Source organism: Physcomitrium patens, chromosome 17, assembly GCF_059467195.1.
Source record: "Physcomitrium patens ecotype Gransden chromosome 17, ASM5946719v1, whole genome shotgun sequence".
NCBI classification, from domain to species: domain Eukaryota; kingdom Viridiplantae; phylum Streptophyta; class Bryopsida; order Funariales; family Funariaceae; genus Physcomitrium; species Physcomitrium patens.
In genome coordinates, this window is record NC_143426.1 from 2221199 (window position 1) to 2242106 (window position 20908).

Below are 20908 nucleotides of genomic sequence, written 5' to 3' on the forward strand. Positions count from 1 at the left end.
CAGTCCAGACGTTCATCCTCGCCGTACAGCTCTGCTTTCCTGTTCGTGTCTCTGCACTTGCAGTGCTCCAAGGTCGGCTTTCGGAGTTTCGTTCCATCTCGAGGTTGGCTTGGATCGCTTCCGGTGTCACATTTCTCGATTCAACTCCCACGAAATCACAACACCGCTGAATAAGCTTTGGAGTTTCTCGAATATTTTTTAGACTAGTGAGACGCGTTCATCTTGCTATGATACAGTGGATTCGTTCGCCTCAATCCTTACTACCTTTGCTTGAATTAGCAGCGGAATTTGAGTATGGTGCGGATTTGGTTGTGCTGAGGGTTAGTTTGCTGGAGGATCATCTTAGTTTTAGAATGCATGGGGCAATTTTCTGGGCATTAACGATGAAGATCTCATTCTTATTGTTTGGAAGAAAGGACTCTGAGAATTTCGACAAGTATTAATCCTAGTTAATTTTGGGTAGATTCTCTGTTTAAAATGAGTTGTATCCAGCAGCGATGGATTGTTCAACATCTTTTTTCAATTTTAGAGATTCGCGTTTGCTTCCGTCAGATAGCAGAGGTTTGTAACCTAATAGGTGAATGTCTGCGGTCGTGTCAAGGGTGATCATATCTGGAAGATCCTGTTGAAAGCTTTTGCATAGGATTCATCAACTTGTTCATATTTTTCTGTCTCTTGTGGAGTTCTTTGAATAAAATTTTCATTCTGAATTTTATTGTTCTCACAGGAAGTAAGCAGTTTGTGGGATAAGCGGAAGACTTAGCGAACGGCGATGGGATTTCTCAGAATTTTTGTGCAGATGTGCGTGGGCACTTAAATGCATCTCGATTTGTGACACAAGGGGAAGGCGTCGACATGGAGTCGAATGGACTGAAGAAGCCCCTCGCACAATCGCCCGCAAAGGCCTCTGTTGTGGCCGATGGGAGTAGGGTTCCTGTTCATTGGCCTGATGGATTTGACTTTGGTTTTGCAAATTCCCCTGAGATGCCGATTCAGCCATTGCTGCTGCCGCATCCATTGCCACGGCCCCGTCCATCGACGCAGCTGCCTTCATTGCCACGGTCGCGTCAATCGCCGCAGCCGCTTACATTGCCATTGCTGCGTCCAGGAGCAGCTTTTGCAGCTGCTGCGTCCCGACAGGTTACGCGAAAGACCTCCATTTCATCTCATAGAGATTCCCACATTGACCAGGAGGAGAGGTCTAGACAGCAATCGGAGTTTAGTGAGGGAAAGATCATACATGTTAGTCCATCCGTCGTTACGGAGCAAAAAGCGGATGATACTAATGGGCTTTTAAAGGATTCGGCGAATGCAACCCCAGGGCCTGAAGATTTTGCATTAGCTCGCAGTGTTCCAGAACATGAAAATCTAGTTAGGGTTGTTGATGATGCTAGTATTGTGCCAAAATTTAGGATTCGTGTCATTGATGAGCCAGGAGTTGTGGGAGAAATTGAAAGTCTTATTACGGATGAGCCAGATGCTGCAGGAAAACCTGAAAACCTTCCTACGGTTTCTAATGAGCCAGCAGTTGTGGAAAGAATTGAAAGTCTTATTACAGATGGGCCAGAGATTGCGGAAAAACCTGACAACCTTCCGAGAGTTTTTGACGAGCCAAGGGTTGTGGAAAAAATTGAAAGTATTGTTACAGATGGACCAGAGGTTGCAGAAAAACTTGAAAACCTTAGGGTTTTTGATGAGCCAGAGGTTGTAGGTGATCCAGGTATTTCTTTTCCCAACAATGTCGCTGACACTTCTTCAAATGTCATCTATCGTCACGAAGATCACAGCTACGCTAGCTCCGAGATTTCCACCGAGGAGGAGCTGAGTGATTCGGATACGGGCTTGATAAGCACGAATGACAATTTTAACTCAGATGACACAGATGAAGCTGTAGATGCTTTAGAAACAAACTTGGAACAAAAAGACGACCAAATTGAGGAGACAAGGCAATCACCTACAGCGTTTCAGTTGGCCGAAGAATTAGAGATGCGCAACTCCTCCTCGGGTTTACATTGGAAGGAAGGTGCAGCTGCTCAACCAATGAGGTTGGATGGCATCGAGAAATGTAAGCCTGCAATTGATCTTTTGCAACTAACTACCTATGGCACTCTCTCTCATGCATTAGCCTCACCTCAACTGAGGAGGGAGTATGGTTTTCCACAAGCCGTGACCGTTCATGCAAATTTTATCGCTGTCGGATTGTCCAAAGGAGCTGTTCTTGTCACTCCTAGCAAGTATTCAGCCACGCGCAGTGCCGATGAGTTGGAATCTCAAAAGGTCCATCCGATCTTCTTTTTTTTTTTTTGAAGTCGAAAGACATTGTAGTTGTTTATTTTATTTATTTTATTTAAAATTACGCACAGAGTCTTAGAATTGATTAGAACTTGAAGTTAGCTTGATTTCTAAGTTTTTACCATTCCTGCTCGAGTTGCTCCTTGATTTCTGAATCGGCATAAACATGCAATGTGTTGGATTTTGTTTTGCATAATGAAGTACTGTTTATGTTGAAAGCACTGGACGTAGTGAATACGTTCGTGTATCATGCTCAACGCAACAGTGACATGTTTCAAGTGAACGAAATAGGAGACAAGTTTTTTTCCCAGTTAAATGTGACGGCTTAAATAATGTGTAAATATTGTTTTAAATATTGTGCGTCTTTGCAGGCTTTTTTCTTGGGAGGGGGTATTGAAACTAAAGAACCTGTTAGTTCTCTTTGTTTCAGCCATCAAGGGGATCTCTTGCTAGTCGGCTATGCGAATGGAACCCTACGATTGTGGGATGTTTCTAGAAGATCAATGTCCAAAATGATGAGTACTGAGCACTCGGAGGCTATTGTTCATACTTTGTTCTTAGGACAGGAGGCCCCAGGTGCTCGCAATCTAAGAGTAATTAGTGGGGACTGTAAAGGGAGACTTCTGTTGCATGCTTTTTCTCAACAGATGGTTCCTTTGATTCGCCGCTTTTCTGTAGAAACACAGGTGCTTGCTCTGATGATGGCTATTTTATTTTTATTTTTATCGTCCATTATGTTTATTCTTTTAAAACGTTTGTTACCTTACTTTTGAAATCTCGTCATGCTTATCTTTCAAAAAGTTCTGAATGTGTATGATCTCAATTTTATAATGTAGAAATTGTTATTATAAAATACTGTTGTGCACATATCATATCATTTACTTGGTTCCACTGCAGTGGCACTAAGGCGTGAGTGAACTCAAGTGCATTGAAATATGTTCTGACGGCTCCTCTTGGTTTTGTGTAAGAATAGTGTCTCCTCGAGGGCGACAAGACTGGTCCTGTTTTATCTGTTTCACCTTTGTTGCCTGACGAAGGTCTGCATGTCTCGAATGGAGTAAACTCCTCTCATCAAAGCCGAATCTCCAGTCCTCCGACGTTGGGAAGTGTAATGGGCGGTATGGGTAGTGTAATGGGTGGAATGGTGGGTAGTGTTGGTGCAATAGATGTTGGTCGGAAGTTCCTCTATGATGGAGGAGCTACTTCAACAACCTCAGCAACTTCAGCTGATGATGGGCCAAGACCGATGTTTGTCTTGGTCACGCACCACACTGTGCTTGTGGTAACTTCCTTTGCTTTCTTGCATGGTTAATAATTTACGGTCAGTCAAGATGACGTTCTCTTAATAAGGTTTCTGTGTGATACTTCGTTTGATTTGGAAGTTTCACAAATACACGTTTGATAGACACGCATCTGACCAGTCCTGACCTGTACTTGAATTTCAGGTGCGCCTTGCTGCCGACATGCAGGTACGCCAACCAGCTTTAGAAGTTATGTCAAAGTTGAGTAGACCAGCTGGAATCAGGGATGGTGCTATTGCGTATACAGCATGGAGACGCATTCGTGCTAAGCTTGGGACTTCCCTTGTTTCTAGTAGTGGAAACTCAGACTCCAACGTATCGAATGGGAGCACAGCGACCGCATTTGTCACTGACCGTGCTGATGCGAAGAAGGATGAAGGTGACGCCGCTAACGATGTCGTGGATGATGACGACTTACCAATGTTAGCCATGGGTTGGGACACGAAGATGTTCATTTGGCAATTAACACAGTCAAAGCTAAGGAAAGTGAGAGAATGGGAACTCGATAGTCCTGCTGTTGGGCTAGCTTGGCTGGAGGAGCAGGTTTTTGTTCTCGACTACATTTTTAAAGCAATTTTTCATGTTCAGTGAATTTTCAAGGCCATCTGAGGCGAGGTCTTTTGTTTGCCGGTTAGACTCATTGTACTCTAGAAATGGTGTCAGCTGTCATTTGGATTGAATGTCAGCTCTTCAAGTATTCGTCCGACAAAAAGAATTCTGCATTGCCATGTGTTTGGAGTATATTTTGAAACGTAAGGGTGGTTGCAGATGCTGGTCATTGTGACAGCTAAGGACCAACTCTGCTTGTTTACGAAGGAGGGTATTGAAGTGGAGCGTGGGTCTATACGGGGAGATCAAGAAGGGATGGGGGCTCTTATCTACCACAGTCATATTATGAATGCTCTTGGTAATCCAGAGAAAGCTTACCATAGCTCACTATCTGTCCGCGGAGCTGCTCTGTATCTGATGGGTCCGCAGCAGCTATGGCGTGCTCGTTTGCTGCCTTGGCGGGAGCGCATTAAAGCATTAGAAGATGCTGGCGATTGGATGGGTGCATTCCACATTGCAATGGAGTTGTATGATGGGCGAGCCAGAGGGGTAACCGGGCTTCCAAGAGGATTAGATGCAATGCGGGAGGCTATTATGAGTACATTACTGGCGCTTCTTTCTGCTTACATAGACATGGCTTTTGCGTACTTGTCGGTAGCATATGGGTCAGCTACGTTACCTGCTCTGAATTCTTCCTCAGAGACAGCTTCTCAAGCTGCTGATCGACAAGGGTCAGGGGGCTTGGGCCAAGATTTGCAGGATGCCCGAGAACAATATGCAAGAGTTGGTGGTGTGGCCATTGAGTTTTGTGTACACATTGGTAAACAGGACGTCTTGTTTGAAAATGTCTTCAGCAAGTTTGTGGCTGTTGGACAAAGAGGTTTGTCCTTAATTCTATGTGTCAATCATTGTCTCATTTCTCCCCTTCGATGTTGACGTGTTGCTGTGTTGCGTCGGTTTTGTACTGAAAATCTGGTGTTGTCATATCATGGATGTTATACAATTGAATGATCTGCGTATGATGTGCGATGAATTTTCGAAGAAAGCTCTGAAATTGTCCGCATTGGTATGAAGGTATATTTTTGGAGCTCCTTGAGCCATATATCCTTAAGGACATGCTAGGTGGTCTTGCTCCTGAGGTAGGTGTGTTTTTTTTTTTATCTCTTTTTGAAATTTCAGATGTACAGTATCTGAGCTCCAAGAGATTTTGCGAACAATCGTAATGCTGTTAGGCATGCAGCTGTTACAGAGTAAACTTTGGTGTTCAATTTTCTTGTATCTGCTCACAAGTAGCTGACTTTTGGGTATTCACCTTGGTCACTGTGCACCTTGTTTATGTCTCAGGTCATGCAAGCACTCGTTGAACACTACAGTTACCATGGGTGGGTGGACAGAGTGGAGCAATGTGTGCTGCATATGGATATTGGATCTTTAGATTTTAATCAGGCAAAAAGCTGCTCCTACATCTTCACTCATGCTTTTTCAATTCGATCAATCTGTAACATAGTCTCACGTGATGCTGATGCTCTTTATCAAACTGTCCGGATAGTAAGGCACTCGATTGATGAACAGTCTGTTGAATTTGGGTGGTTGAAATAATTATGACAACCCATCCTTTAAACTTGTTGAATAATGTACCAGCTTCTCGACTTACTCTCACATGTTTGATAATTCGTCCTTGAGTTCTGATTCCATTTTGTCTCTTCTGGTTTGTGTCGTGGCAGGTGGTGAGATTATGTAGAGAGCATGGTTTATACAGTGCACTTATTTATCTGTTCAATAGGGGCTTGGATGACTTCAGGTCTCCATTGGAGGAACTTTTGATAGTTGCAGATCAGGCCTCCAACTCCTCTCAGACTCAACTTGTCGGGTTTGTTTCTACTCAACGTTTCTCTCTCATTGTATTTGTTGTATTGAGTCCTGTCTAATATGTCTTACTTTCTTTTTTTTTGGATATGCATGTTGGTCTTAAGCAGTTGATGCTATATCTCTCCTCGGGAACTCCTATGTGATTGACCATATACTTGAATTTTAACAGGTATAAGCTGTTGGTGTACTTGAAGTACTGCTTCATTGGTCTTGCCTTTCCACCTGGTAAGTAGACCAAATTTACGAGTATGTTTGGAAATATGAACTTTTATAGCAATTTTTCGTGAATTGGAACGTATCAATTGCGTAATGAATCAATCAAGTAGGGTGCATCGCGTCTGTTTTGGATGAGTAGGATTACGATCACGGTTCCCTTGCATTTGTCTATTTTCAGAATCTAATTCCGTAGTGGCATTGTAAACACATACGTGAATATGCTTTTCTTCGTCACAGGCCATGGCTCTCTTCCAACCACGCGTTTGCCAGGGTTACGAGCTGAAATTTTACAATTTCTACTTGATCAAGAAGGTTCCATCAGAGGAAGACCTTTGACGGGTTTCAAGTCTGAAGAGGTCAAGATATACCCTCGACTATGGTTTCTGCTTCAGGTTGACATACAGGCAACCCTTCTAGTCTTGAGGCTGGCCTTTCCTGAACATGGCCCCTTAGGTATTGGCAAGCAGGGTTTTGCTTATCTTACCAGTGCTGATGATGAAGATTTAGTTCTTTCAGCTTCTGAAGATATCCATGATGGAGTGAGGTATGTACAAGCGACTGTAAATGCTTTAGTTGAGATTCTAAATGTGTCTCATAAAGTCAGAGCATTTCCAAAGGGAGTTGATACAGATGTTAAAGACTCTCAAATGATTCGGCCTTCAAATGAAGGTGTTGGATATCTGCTGGACTTTGTGGCACAATTTGTGGCGTCTAGACATGCTGTAGTATCAAGTGCAACGTTCATGATGATATTAGAGTATTTAGCACTACCTACTCATGGAAGAGGAGATGCACTCGCCAATGAAGATTTGATGGTGAGGCTTCTGAATGCTGTTCCTGATTCAAATTTGGATCCGTCTCGTACTCTCGAACTAGCGCAAACCAACAACTTCTGGCAGGTGAGCTATGATAAGTAGCGGTCGATTTGTATTCTTTTGGTTTTTTCTCTAATGCCTGAAACACAACCTATATTCTTTTTCAGAAATTTGCTTTTGGATTTCATTCACTGCATTCTAGTTACCTAGAATGTTGGTTGAAGCATCATAAGTTTGATTTTTGAGCAGGTAAGTGGGTTGCTTCATACACGTGGTCGCAACTATGAAGCAGCACTGGATGACTACTTGAATGATGAGAATCAGATTGGACAACCATTTTTGTATATCATGGATATGCTTGATCCCCAGAAAGGTTTACAAGAATCCGACTTAAGTAAATTTAAGAAAGCTGTTCTCTTGCGCATATCAGAACTTGTACAACGTAGTAGGTGAGAAACTCGTCCCTAGTTTACTACTTTAAAGTCATTTTTATAATCGACGCTTATTCTCTACAAGAAATTGTAGTTTCTGAGTCTTAGTTATTTGACTCTTTAGTTATGTGATGATTTGGTAGTAATGCTCTTGGGTGTGGTTCATTCATCAGCAAAGGCACATTAGGAGTCGTTTTGAAGCATATGAGCAGCGACAACCAGCAAGTCATTGAGAGGCTTGATCATCGTCCGGAGCTCCTGTTTGCCTATCTGAAGGGCATTATGAATGCTCGTTCAGGAAGTAATATTTCTGGTGAATTGGATAGTGCCGGTGTGCTGTCACATTGTAAACATCAGCGGCGCTTGCCCTCTCGTCAGCACTCTACATCGAGCAGGTTCAAACGAGGGAACTGCTGTCCGCAGTGGGATCCGAACGTGGACATCAAAGACTTGTTGCAACAATCTGCCATAGTTTTTACAGACGATATGGCAGAACTTTATGTGGAGGTAAGTTCGACACTTAAGTAGCGCTAAACTCTGGTTTATTTAAATAAATTCGTGTAAAAAACTCCTTTTTTTTTTTTCTTTTTTTTCCTTCGCCGTGAATTTTGTAGTTTGTAGATGATTGATCGCAGCCGATTTGTCACGTCGGATATGATCAGGCGTTATAGTATCTGAGTTTTTAACTCGATCTTTGCGTCGCTTCTGCATCACTGGTCGTATCTTCTCCAGAGGTTTGATCATGATATGGTGATCGTTCCAGCTAATATTTTCATTTGTTAGTCTTTGATGTATCAGTAGATAATTTCTGAAATTCTCGATGGCAGTAATTACTGACATGTTCTAATTCCTAACAATTTTACTTGCTTTTCATGAGTGCATGTTTTATGAGAATTTTGTGGTTAGATTTGGATTGGTGTTTTGTTCAGATTCAGACGAACAATCTCCTGATTTAATTCTTGTACTTTTAAGGTTCGTTTTCAAGAAGTTCTTGCTCGTGCTTTCTCACAATTCTGTGTACATGCAGCTGTTATGCAAATTCGAACCACACGCTGTACTTAAATTTTTGGAAAGCTACGAAAACTATCGGTTGGAACACTGCCTCAAATTATGTCAGGAGTATGGTATTACAGATGCAGCAATCTTCTTATTGGAGCGTGTAGGTGATGTTGCAAGTGCACTGGATCTTGTGCTTAAGGATGTGGAAATATGTAGAGATCGCTTGGAACTTTTTGTCTCCACCTCATCAAGAACCTCTGTGCAGGCTTTTGACAAGGATCAGCAGAGTGTTGTAGAGGTTCGTTCTTATAACTCAAACTGGCTTGCATACAATGTCTTGTATGTCGATTATTGTGATTTCTCTATTCTTCTGGAGCTTTTCGTAAAAATATTTCGTGCCCAATGTTTCTCCATGATGTTAAACTTCAAGAGATGCAAATTTGTGGTTCCTTTACATTATGTACAGGTAGGAGCGGTCAAAGCAGCAGTTGCCGCTGCTGTGGCCTTGTGTCAGCGGAACACTCAACGGCTCGAACCTCGGGAGTCAATTACGCTCTGGTTTCGACTTCTTGACAGGTATGGTCTTATTTCTCTGCACATCATGTTATTGCAAGCGTAGCAGGTCGTATTCTCTTTCTGTCAAGGATTCACTCCATGCTTTGATTAGTCTCAAGCTTAAGATTTGTGATGCTCAATTTGCAGCATTGTGGAGCCATCCAAAGTCGCATCAAATGCTGTGAATACTAGTTTTGAAGTTGACAGAAATTTTAGAAATCAAGAATATTTAGATTCTGAAAGAATACAAATACGAGGAAAATCAAGAGCTCAGCGAAAGCTAGCCATAAAACAGGCAAAAGGTGAGATCTTTCATGCATGAACTTGGTATGATTATGACATGCACAATACGAGATTTGAAGTTGCTGATTAGTTTTGAGTTGCTTTTAGGAGTTGTTTTGAATCTTTCATTTGTTGACATATTTGAAACATTGTTAGATCCTCGCTTCGCTATGCTGACCATGGCAGCAAAGGTCGCTGTGCAGTGATTTGTGAGTTCGTTTGACTGTGTGCTCCAGGCAAGTTTTTAAAAAAAGTCCTAGTGTTGCTGATGGGAGATATCATAGATGGTATGATGGGTTACATTCCACTGCATGTTATAATGGAGAAAATACTAGCAGATCATGGGAGCCACCCATTCCAAGACTTTCGTCCAACAATATTGAATATGCTTAGTGCGTATGGCTATGAGCGGACAATACTGGTACGTCATTTAATACAATGTTGATACTCATCATGGATCCTGTCCACTACGTTCCTCGCACGTCCTTGACGTTTCGTTCGCAACTTCTAATCAAATTTATTTGACGGACGTGCAGAGGACTGCAAAGCACCTTACAGAAGAGGACACTTTCTACAACATCTATGCCCTTCGGCGAGGCTGTGCCCATGGGTATGCAGCTTTGTCTTCCATCTGCTGCATTTGTGGACTTGGGTTGGAAGACGACACTCTGCAAGGTCATACAAGAAGTACTGCGGAGAATTCACATGGTGAATCTACCAAAGGGGTGATGGCAGTAGCGACTACTTCACGTAGCTCAAATGCATTCAGTATTTACTTCTGTGGACACGCTGCACACATTCTTTGCGTAGTTGATGATGGGTCTCATAAAGAAGACCCTAGTCTTCCAGGATGTCCAGTTTGTTCGCTAAAGGTGAAATCAAGCAGTTCACCGTATCATGCAAATAATGCTATCTGGAAAGGAAGAGATGAAGCAAGTAGAAGTTCCACAACTCCAACTCCCGACAGAGTTGCTCCATATTTGCTAGACACAGCAATTAAGAGCTATCACCCTGCTACTGAGATCCCTCGGGTATGGGCTATCTGAACACTTCTATTTATTTCATATAAGATACTTCTATCTATCAGCTCAATCACATATCTCTCATTTTTGTCAATGTACACTGGACGTGCTTGGTACAGGGACCCAGCATAAGAAATTTAGAAGCCAACCTTATGTGCCTACGTGTAGATCAGGACACTGACTTTCTTGGTTTACCACAGTTGGCTGTGCTGAAGCAGCTCCAACAGGGAAAGCAACTGTCAGATTTGGGACCTTCACTACAACTCCGCCTGGCACCGCCTCCAAAAATTCGTTCTCGTAGGGCCTCAGTTCCTGAGAACGGTGGTGCATTACGAAACAGGCATGCTCCGAAAAGCCTGATTAATCTGCGGAGATGATGTAGTAAACGGGAAATGGGTTTGACGAGTAGATGACAGTGTTCTTCATGACGCATCAGGTAAATCAAGTTCACATGCTTCAATCTCTGAATTCATGCTGTCAGTGTAAGATGTGAATTGTCCTTGGCCGGGGTAGATGAATTCTAGGGCGAAACTCTCTGGAATTCATCTTGTTGAAACTCCTGGTGTCCCAACGTTGACTTTTTTGAGTCAACACAGTACCTATTAGTTCCGCTTCCATTTCTTCTAATATTTTCTTGAAGATATCTCAAAATAAAATATTTCTCAGTAGAATTATGCGTCACTTACGTACTGTTTACGATTCTGACAAGTTTTGACGCAGAGTCTCAATATTCTTTTGTACCTGGAAGGCGCTAATTCCTCCAAATGAGTATTCTGATGGCCTTCACTACCTCACTACGCCCCCGGCCTTAGAGAAGCTGAATGCCGTGCTGGCAAATAATAAGCCCTCTACTGCATTATACTTGCAAATCTCTGGATTCTTGACCAAATGTGCAGGAGGGGCCAATTTAGCATTGTGCAATATTTAGTCCGAATTCGGACTCCTAGATCCTTCTTTAGCCGAACGGAGCTAATTTGGGACACATCACATGTACATTGTTTTTCACCTTTGCTCAAAGCACTTTTGATTGTGTAAAAGTAGAAGGCGTTTGCCCTTGAAAAAATCAAGGAATATTAGTTATTTTTTGCTCAAGCTAGTAATTCTTCTTAGAACTCTACAATATATTTTTTCTAATTTAGCTTGAAATGTGAGCAAAAGTGTTTTTGTTTGTTTGTTTGTTTTAATATAATTTGGCTAAAATCACAACCACAAAGACATGCCAAATACTGTGGCAATATAAGCAATTTTTTTTTATCAAAGCAATATTTACATTAACTTGTTTCATTTGGATTTGATTAGTGTCATTTATTACTTTTAAGAAAAAAATCCATATTTTCCTTTATAGCTTTGGTATATCTATTTTCATCAAAGTTAGATAAATGGGTATTAATATAATTATCTATATATTCAAAAACAATTCATATATTAAGATATGCAAAAAAATAAGTTGTTTGTTTTAAAAAAGTATATAGAGTGTTTTTTAACAAATATTGCAGCTTTTTCTTAAGAAAGATGTTCAATTACATTGGCTATGTGAGTAATTCACAAAACCATCATTTAAAGTTCTTTAAATTATTACAATAACAAAGTTATTAAAAATTATTACTTAATTATAATCTTGTCAACTCTTTTAAATATTATTATAAGGACAAAGACATACCAATTTAGATTTAGATGGAAGTTATATATATATATATATGTGTGTATTTTTTTTTTCTCCTATTGGTTGAAAATAAAGTTATAGATATATTTTAATACTTGCAAAGGATTTGAAAAAAAAAAAAAAAAATGGCATCAAATTTATTTTTATTAACAAGAGAACTTAAAAAGATGGTTGCAAAAAAAAAAAAAAAAAAAAAAAAATGTAATTTCAAAGTTAACCAATTTATTTGATAATTTAAGCCTTTGATATAATAAAGAATAAACAAATGTTTTGATATACATTTGTAAAGTGGTGCAAATTATTAATAATTATAATATAGATTTTAGATATATATATATATATATATATATATATATATATTTTTTTTTTAAATAATCAAATTCAAAGATTAATACTTAAGAAATTCCTTTATTGAATAGTCTATGCAAGAATTTATATATGTAGATATATCACCTAAAAAGAAGATCCTTTGGGAGTAAAGTCTGCTTTCAACCAAATTAAAGTACATTTACAAAAATAAAATTGATTAAATTACTTTTGTCCTTGTATTGTATTTCTTATAGACATAATTTTTGTAAAGTAATACATCTTTTTTTTTGGAAAAAATATCATAAATATTCCTAAAATTTTCCAAAATATCAAGAATATCAATGTATTTTCAATAATATAATTTTTTTATTTTTTATTTTTTATTTTTTTTATTTGTGATAATTACAAATCTATCCTTCAACATGATAAGCTATAATCTTGTTTTTTTTTAGTTGCAATTGAGGTCCAAAGTGCATGTCATGCAAATTTTGGCATGACACTTTTTCTCACATCTTAGGCACTTCACAAAATTCACACCATTACTTGTGAGCTACATTGACTAGTTGCATAAGAATCTACTTTGGTCTTCTTTTTGGTAATGGTGTGTTGATCAAGACAATGGATATTCTTGCAACATGTAAGAAGCACAATATAATATTTATAACAATATAGGGCACAACATTCTTGAAAATAATAGCTGGTTGTAAGGAATCCAAAAAAAAAAAAAAAAAAGAAAAGAAAAAAAGAAGACAAATTCATCTTCCTAATTGTATTAAGTGTTAGATCTGGTCAATCCTTGCTTTCAACTCAGGTCCTTCCAAAATTGCATCACCTTGACGTATATGAGCTTGAGGTTATCCAACTCATTCAATGGCAAGGTCAATATGGACATATCTATTCGAGCATATTCAATATTTTTGTCCAACTCAAGAAATATTGGATTGACATACTCAATTTGCTAGTTGATGTACCTCATGCATGCATCTACATTAGAAAATGTCTTCACACAATCTTGCAACTTCCATAAGACAACCACAATTGCCACTGCCATGGAATTGTGATTGCTACTTTTCTTATCATAAGAGGCCATAGGCTCTACCAACTTCTATAAGTCCAAAACTTTGCCATCCATTCAATCTCTTCTACTACAAGAGCTTCAAATCCACCTCTTCAAATTGGCATCCACCTTCACCAAACACTGGAACAATAGATCATTGTAAGATTAGCAACAATCCAAATACCAATGCTTCCGTTGTAATTGTAACTATGAGTCAAATTTATCAATTAGGTTATTGTGTTTGGAAAGAGGAGAATAGAGCATTACATTGCCATGAAGGTTTGATAAAGGTTGAGTTTGAACCACTATTCTCATGGTATTAATTTGACATTTACTAATAATTAAAGATCAATAAGGATCAAGAATTAGAGTGATTTTGAAGTGAGTCTTTTTCAACAAATTATCACAAATTTTCATTGCTCATTAGCATTAGTAAGAAATTTTGGAAGAATTAGAAAAAATAGAAAGAATATAAAAATATGTATTTTAAAAGACTCTACAATCTTAAATATGTTACAATAGATGAAAAAATTATTACACGTAAGATTTTTTTTTAATTTGTTGTGTCTTATTTAAAAAATATTAAAAATAATCTTCAACATCAAATATAATTTATTTTTTAATTATTATACCAATAAAAATGCTATATTCTATTAAAATAATTTTATACTTTATTTCAAATATTTCGAAAAAAATTATATACCAAACAATAAAAGTTTGTACTCCACAAATCTTTAATTTCTCTATTTATTTTTGTTTTTTTAATTTATAATGAAAATAAAAATAAAATATAAAATAAAATCATATGATATATATATCTATATATATATATATATAATAGTTTTAAATTAAATATGTATTAATTAAAAATATAATAGCAGAAAATTAATGATAGTTTTTTTTACTAATAAATAATTTCAAAATAAAATGAAGAATTAATACATACAAAACTTTCAAAATAATTGAAGATGATTTTTATATAGTATTCATGTTATATATATATATATATATATATATATATATATAACATGAATACTATATAAAAATCATCTTAGGTTTTAAATGATTAATATTATTAAATATTTAAAACAATTCTATAAAATATTTTTAATAAAATAAAATATTATTACTAAAGATTTATTATTAAGATACTATTTTATCTTTTATTTTATTTTTATTTTTTTCTAAAAAAATATTTTAATTCTACCAATTTGGTATAAAACTTCTAAATTTAAATACCTATAAACTTTTATCATAAATATTATATTTATGTATTAAATTAGGTTTTAAAATTCATATATTTTATTATTGTATGTTATATGAGTTTAAATACATATATCATATTGGATTTAATATATATATATATATATATATATATATATATATATATATATATATTTTGAAATACATTATAGAAAAAGAGAATGTGTATTTTAATAAATAAATAAAATTAAAGTCTTCATAAATAATAATAATAATAATAATAATAATAATAATAATAATAACATAAGAGTGAAATTAAACATCTTTATGATTATATCAAGCCTTCTTGAATTGCAATTGAATAGATATTAAAGAGGATTAAAAACATGGTCAAAATTCTAATACATACTCTTGAAAAATTAGAAATTATTAACAAAATTATAATTTGAAGAACTTATTTTGTTTCCTATTTTAAAATAAAACTAATAAATGAGATATGTAATAAACTAATTTTAATGTAGTTTAAATTTTAAATTATAAAATAAATAAATATAGATATTTTTTATTAATTATTTAGTAATTAATGATCTCATATAGAATACAATATGAAAATTCATTATCTAGAGTCCATTAATAATATTAAGCAATGGCAACCAAGTGAGATTGGAAATATTGAGTAATTTAGACAAAATTGTCCTTATATAAATTCATCTAGATAAGATTTGAGGCTAATAAAATTTAGATTCAAAACCATGAAACAACATATTTGGATTTTATAAGGTTACAAGCATGTCCTATAATAACTCTCTCTTCTAAACATCACATCTTTAAATATCACATTAGAAGACACTTTAACAATAGAATCAAATTAATTCCTTGTAAATTAAGCAATTAAGCAATTCTTACATCAGCTACATCTAAATAATCTTTTGTTTGTTTTTTTTATCCTTTGTATAGATGCAACGTTTCTTTGGGCAATCATGTAGACTTTATATGAAGAGCGATAAGATAAGAATAACATTGATTTTGTTATTAGTTGGTTTTGTCTAGTAGTCAATGGATGGTAATGAAGTGATGGCTATTGCATGAATTGCTTTTTGGGCTTCAATAATATGAAAGTAATCAATATAATTGGCAATAGATTGCCACATGAATAAGACATGCTAATTGCATGTACACATGGGATTTCAAATAGTTGCCACCATTTCTTAGTGTATGTATGATTTTGTAAATCCAAAACATTAGATGATTGCTCCAACATACATTTAAAGATAATATATGATGAAGGAATAATGCAATAACCGCATGCAAATATCTATGACTATTTAATTTGTTATTGTACAATAATTGACAATGGTCTAATAATTGTGTTGGCTATGATATGTTGTTCATTGTGTCATGCTATGAGTTATTTATGAATTATTTCTAGCATTAGAATTAATGGCATTTCATTTGCTTCCAAGATTAAAGAAGTTAGAGATTCTTTAATATTCAAAGTTATATGGCTAAATTAGTTTTTGTCAAACTGTAACAATATCAAATACTATGGTCTAGTACTCATCAAGTATTCTATAGCTTTTTTAGACAGAATCTAGACTTTTGAGAATTCAATGTTAAAATTTAAAATAGTTGGTGTACATATTGTTGCCTAAAGTTGTTATTCAAACTTTGGATTTTCGAATTGCCATTATAAGTTCTCAACTTCATGGTGCATATCAAATATGTATTTATATATTGGAAATGCAAAGTTAACAACATCAATGAGATCTTTTTGTCGATGAGACAAAAATATGAACTTCAAAAGTTTGCAGTTTAGTAGACAAGATGCAAGAATTATTATCTTCAACTTTTATAAGAACCACATAGAATTATTATCATTTTCAACATTCATAATATTGAATGCAATATAAAATATTTGCTTCTCTACATTGATTGTTACAATAGGTAGGAGTATTCAATAGTATTTTTCTTTTAGATAGATGATGTCTATACCAATGACACGTCAATGATATTACAAACTATGTAAACTTCCATTGTAGGTAACAAATAATTAAAGAAAGAAATTTTCTTCAGTAACTTCCAATTTTGTATAATTCTTAAGATTTGTTGTCTTGATTTGGTGACAATATGCTTTCAAGTTGGTGTAGCTATCTTTCTAAGAGCCAATTTACTCAAAAATAGCCTTTTTTCTGTTAGAAATATAGTCCTTAGAACCTTCTAGAGACAAGTTTCTAGAACCTTCTAGAAGCAAGTCTCTGGAACCTTCTAGAAGCTTTCTAGTTGATAGAAACTGCTTGAGAAGCTTCCTAGTTGGTAGAAGATGTTAGGGACATAGTCCTTAGAACCTTCTAGAGACAAGTTTCTAGAACCTTCTAGAAGCAAGTCTTTGGAACCTTCTAGAAGCTTCCTAGTTGGTAGAAGTTGCTTGAGAAGCTTCCTAAATAGGAGTATATATTGGAATTGAGGCTGAAGAGTTCTTCAATCTCGACAACACATTTCTTGGAGCTCTAGCTCACCTCTCTAGTGTTGTTCTTGTATTCATCTGATTAATCTAATTCTTACCATTTCTTCTTGAACTTCTTGTTAGATCTTGAGCCTGTATATCTGTATCCATCACAGTTTGTTGAGACTTCACTCACCTCAAATATCAAAGCTAGTTTTTTCCTCGTTAGAATGTAGATTATCCCTCTCCTTGGAAGTGTACTAGTATTTTAGAGGTTGCGGATTACCCTCCTCTAAACTGATACTTCTTTTGTTACAATATTGGAGTCTTATTCTTCTTGGAGAGAGTGGATTATCCTTTTTCTTGAAGCTCTTAAGACATTTTAGAGGTTGTGGAGTACCCTCCTCTAAACCAATATTGTCTTCTTATACAGTCATTTCTGTCCTTCTCTTAGAATGGTCGGAGGCCAAGACATTAGTATGACAGAAAGTTCAAAGTCCAAGTTGGATGCTATTATAAATGCCCTCGCTACGTTATCGCAAAGAATTGCAGAGATTGAAGGAGTCGTGGCAAGGCTTCATAATGATGGAGCATCTGGAATGGCACAATCTAGGTTGCACCAGCCTCAAACTTTTGTACTTGGAGAAGCAACTTTGCCTCAAGTTTGACAAGCACCGTTGATTCTACAGCATAAAGAGCCACGAGTTAGCCTTCCGAATAAGTTCGATGGTATGCATTCCAAGTTTTGAGGATTCGTCAACCAAATCAGGTTGATAATAGTTTTACAACCCGAACGCTATCCAATGGAGGAGTCACGTGTTGGGCTTGTTGGAACCTTACTTATAGGGCAAGCTCTATCATGGTTTGCTCCTTTGTTTGAGAAACGATCGTCCATACTAAACAACTTTGAAACCTTTTTGGAGGCGTTTGCGGAAGTATTTAGTAAACACGACAAGGTTCGATGGGCTACAACAAAGATCCGGTCACTACGACAAGGGATGCGCTCTACATTAGTCTATGCATTGGACTTCAGGCAATTAACATGCGACATCAATTGGGACGAAGAAGCATTGATGAGTCAATTCTATTAGGGTTTAAGAGATGATGTGAACGATTTGCTGTTAACTCTTCCTGATCCGCAAGTACTCAACGAAGCTATTAGCCAAGCTATGAAATACGATAACTACCTATTTCAACACCACCAAGACCAACATTCAAGACAACATACGGTTCGCTACGCCCCAACTATGTCGGCAAGCAGCATGAATTCACATTCAAAAGTAGAAGATTGCAAATTGATGCGGTACGTATCAAATCCCTTACTCTAGAAGAAAAAAAGTGGCGTATGGAGGATTGTCTATGCTTGTATTGCGGTGAAGAAGGCCATAAAATTGGAAACTGCCCCGAGAAGTAAAATCAATGTATTGTTAAGACTAAGAACACGTTTGTTCAAGAAAACAAGGATGCCCAGCCACAATAGGAATCGTTGTCGTATTACGTGCTTTCCTGCTCGAGAACACGCCGGGCGTGTGGCTGTAGAAGGTAGTATGGAGATTCGCCAATATTCAAGCAGTTTATCGGTTTTTAACTGTTGGAATATAAACAACTACAAGAATACACCATAAATCTATACGGATGCCCTTCGACTGCCTGTCATAGTCCTTTTTGCCCCAGCCGGTAGGTCTCTAGACGTTACAGAGAACCCCGAACAACCCAAACTGCTAATCTTTGATACCGCTTTATACTCACGATCTTGTATCCACTGACTGTCTTGTTAGATTAACCCAATAAGTTTTATTCACTCTGCATACTCAATCCTATAGACACCCTTTTAACTCTTCATCACAGACGTAACTCGATTTCACAAAACAGTCAAGAGTAATCAAACCTACTTCATTAAAAATCTTGATTCACTATTACAACACTGACTTCAGCAACGATTGCCTCCATCTTCCCAAAAACCTATGAAGAAAAAAAACCCAATTCTCTGTCTTTTTTCCACGCCCGAATCATGAAGCTAGCTCTCCGATTCTTCAAAAACTCTCCAAAACTTATTCTCTCCCCCTCTCATTTCTTAACCTTAATTCTGAATTTCTTCAATCCTCCGTCTTGGATCCAGAATTGGCTCCCACCGTCAGAGCTTGATCTGAAATTAGCTCTCGCCGTCAAAGCTTTCTCCTCCGTTTTTACCTTTAAGAGATCCTTTTATCGAAAGGACGTTCTCGGAATGGCACAAAGGACGGAACAGCCTGAAACGGAATCGGAGCCCCGTAATCGGGACCACATTGAGTCGCCTGACCAATTCAGGTCTCATATTGGGTAAGAGTCCATTAGTAAGACCCGGATGTTCCCATAATTGGATCAAATTGGTCCTTCGCGTCAGATTGGCTGAGGCCCGTAGTAAGACCTGGATTTTCCCGTAAATAGACTGCATTGGGTTGCCCGACCAATTCAGGTCTCATATTAGGTAAGAGGACCCGGATTGGATTCTTGAAATTGGATCCAATTGGCTCTTCGAATCAGGCTCACCCGTCGTATGAATTGGTCCTTTTCCTTCGTGCTGACTCCCGTTATTGGAATCGAATGGAACATTTCAGTATGCCTCGGCTGACTGTAATGGAGTGACTGAACCTGACCACTCAGTATTTGCACTGGAGTTGGTCGTTGCTCCCAATATTCGAGGTAACTGAACATTAATAAAAGTCATCTTTCTTTATATTTTCACGGTATACTCGTTTTAGAATACGACATCCACCTCCTCTGAACTTGTGCATCCTCCGGTATGCACCAATTTACCCAATTGTTGTTTGATTTAGAATATATCCTCTATGTCTTTGTCCTGTTCGTCTTCGTCACCTTCATTATCCAAATCACTTTCATCTTCTTGTTGCGGAATCTCTATACCTTCATTAAGGTCTTCCATATTCATCTCCGCATGTCTTCGTTTAAATATTTTTACTCGCTTCCCTGCAATTGGTATTTTCAATTTTGTACCATCTAAGTCCTGTAATGAGTAAGTCGCATTATCATGAACAGTTATTACTACATATGGTCCAAACCAATGTTTTGAAAATTTCCACAAAGTACTATGTTGATTATCCAGACTATTGTCATAAACAAGTACCCAGTCACTTTCTTCGATTGCTTTAGGTCTCAATCGATGTTGCTTATCGAATCGCGCCTTATTTTGTAACCTTGCTCTTTTTAACCTTTCCAATGATATTTGCACATCTTCCGATCTTTGCTCCAATTGTCGAATCCTAATAGCTAGAAGTTCTTCTCTTATCAATCCATCTTCCCATGGTAGCATACTCCAAGTAAGTACCTTTTCTTCAATCGGCATAATTGGTTTTCGACCTGTCATAAGTTCTACTGGCATATATCCTGTCACCGAACTATGTGTTGTTCGATCAGCCCATAATGCAAATGACAAAAGTCGTGGCCACTCTTTAACTTTCCCATTACAAGCTTTAACTAATGCTTTCACAATCGGTGGGTGACTGCGTTCGCTTTTCGCATTCCCTTCTGGATTATAAGCAGTAGTCAGTGATAGTTTAACTCCACATCTTTCAAAGAACTTACGAGCTTCTTGTGCATTTAATTCTCCACGATCTGCAGTGATTTTTCCTAGGCATCCGTAGCGGCAAATGACATCTTCAAGCAAAAACCTACAAATCCCCTCTGTAGATTTTGTCCTCAATACTCTTCCTTCTACTTGATTTGATAAATCTTCACGAGCTAAAACCAAATATTTCATCTACCATAACCCAACTAGGATAATAACCAAATCAACAATCCATTTAAAATGAATAGCCAGAGGATACGTAGGATGAAGACCATCTCGATGTCGGATATTAGAATACGATTGACAGATTTCACATGACTCTACAAATGAGAGCACA

General features: G+C 37.1%; 1 protein-coding gene across 8 annotated transcripts; it reads left to right on the top strand.

Annotated features, from left to right (window-relative positions):
* LOC112294102 (uncharacterized) lies at positions 1–11423 on the top strand. Of its 8 annotated transcripts, none has more exons than XM_024544268.3 (20): positions 1–103; positions 728–2277; positions 2664–2978; positions 3266–3574; positions 3738–4136; positions 4362–5022; positions 5217–5281; positions 5487–5588; positions 5867–6012; positions 6181–6236; positions 6465–7126; positions 7292–7491; positions 7647–7980; positions 8501–8770; positions 8939–9048; positions 9175–9329; positions 9546–9730; positions 9846–10340; positions 10532–10767; positions 11052–11423. In XM_024544268.3, exons 2-19 carry the CDS (start codon positions 856–858, stop codon positions 10706–10708), a joined length of 6063 nt encoding a protein of 2020 aa, XP_024400036.1. In that variant the 5' UTR covers positions 1–103; positions 728–855; the 3' UTR covers positions 10709–10767; positions 11052–11423. The 8 variants fall into 8 exon arrangements, with proteins under 8 accessions (XP_024400036.1, XP_024400033.1, XP_073396316.1 ...); XM_024544265.3 differs by having other exon boundaries at positions 68–206; XM_073540215.2 differs by having other exon boundaries at positions 68–206; positions 9648–9730.
* The last annotated feature ends 9485 nt before the right edge of the window (positions 11424–20908 follow it).

Bases quoted from the DNA above. Each gene is read 5' to 3' on its own strand.
- LOC112294102 (XM_024544268.3), top strand. From the start codon at position 856: ATGGAGTCGAATGGACTGAAGAAGCCCCTCGCACAATCGCCCGCAAAG. The intron at 5,023-5,216 runs GTTTGTCCTTAA...ATTGGTATGAAG, and splicing joins TGTGGCTGTTGGACAAAGAG to GTATATTTTTGGAGCTCCTT. The intron at 10,341-10,531 runs GTATGGGCTATC...GGTTTACCACAG, and splicing joins CTGCTACTGAGATCCCTCGG to TTGGCTGTGCTGAAGCAGCT.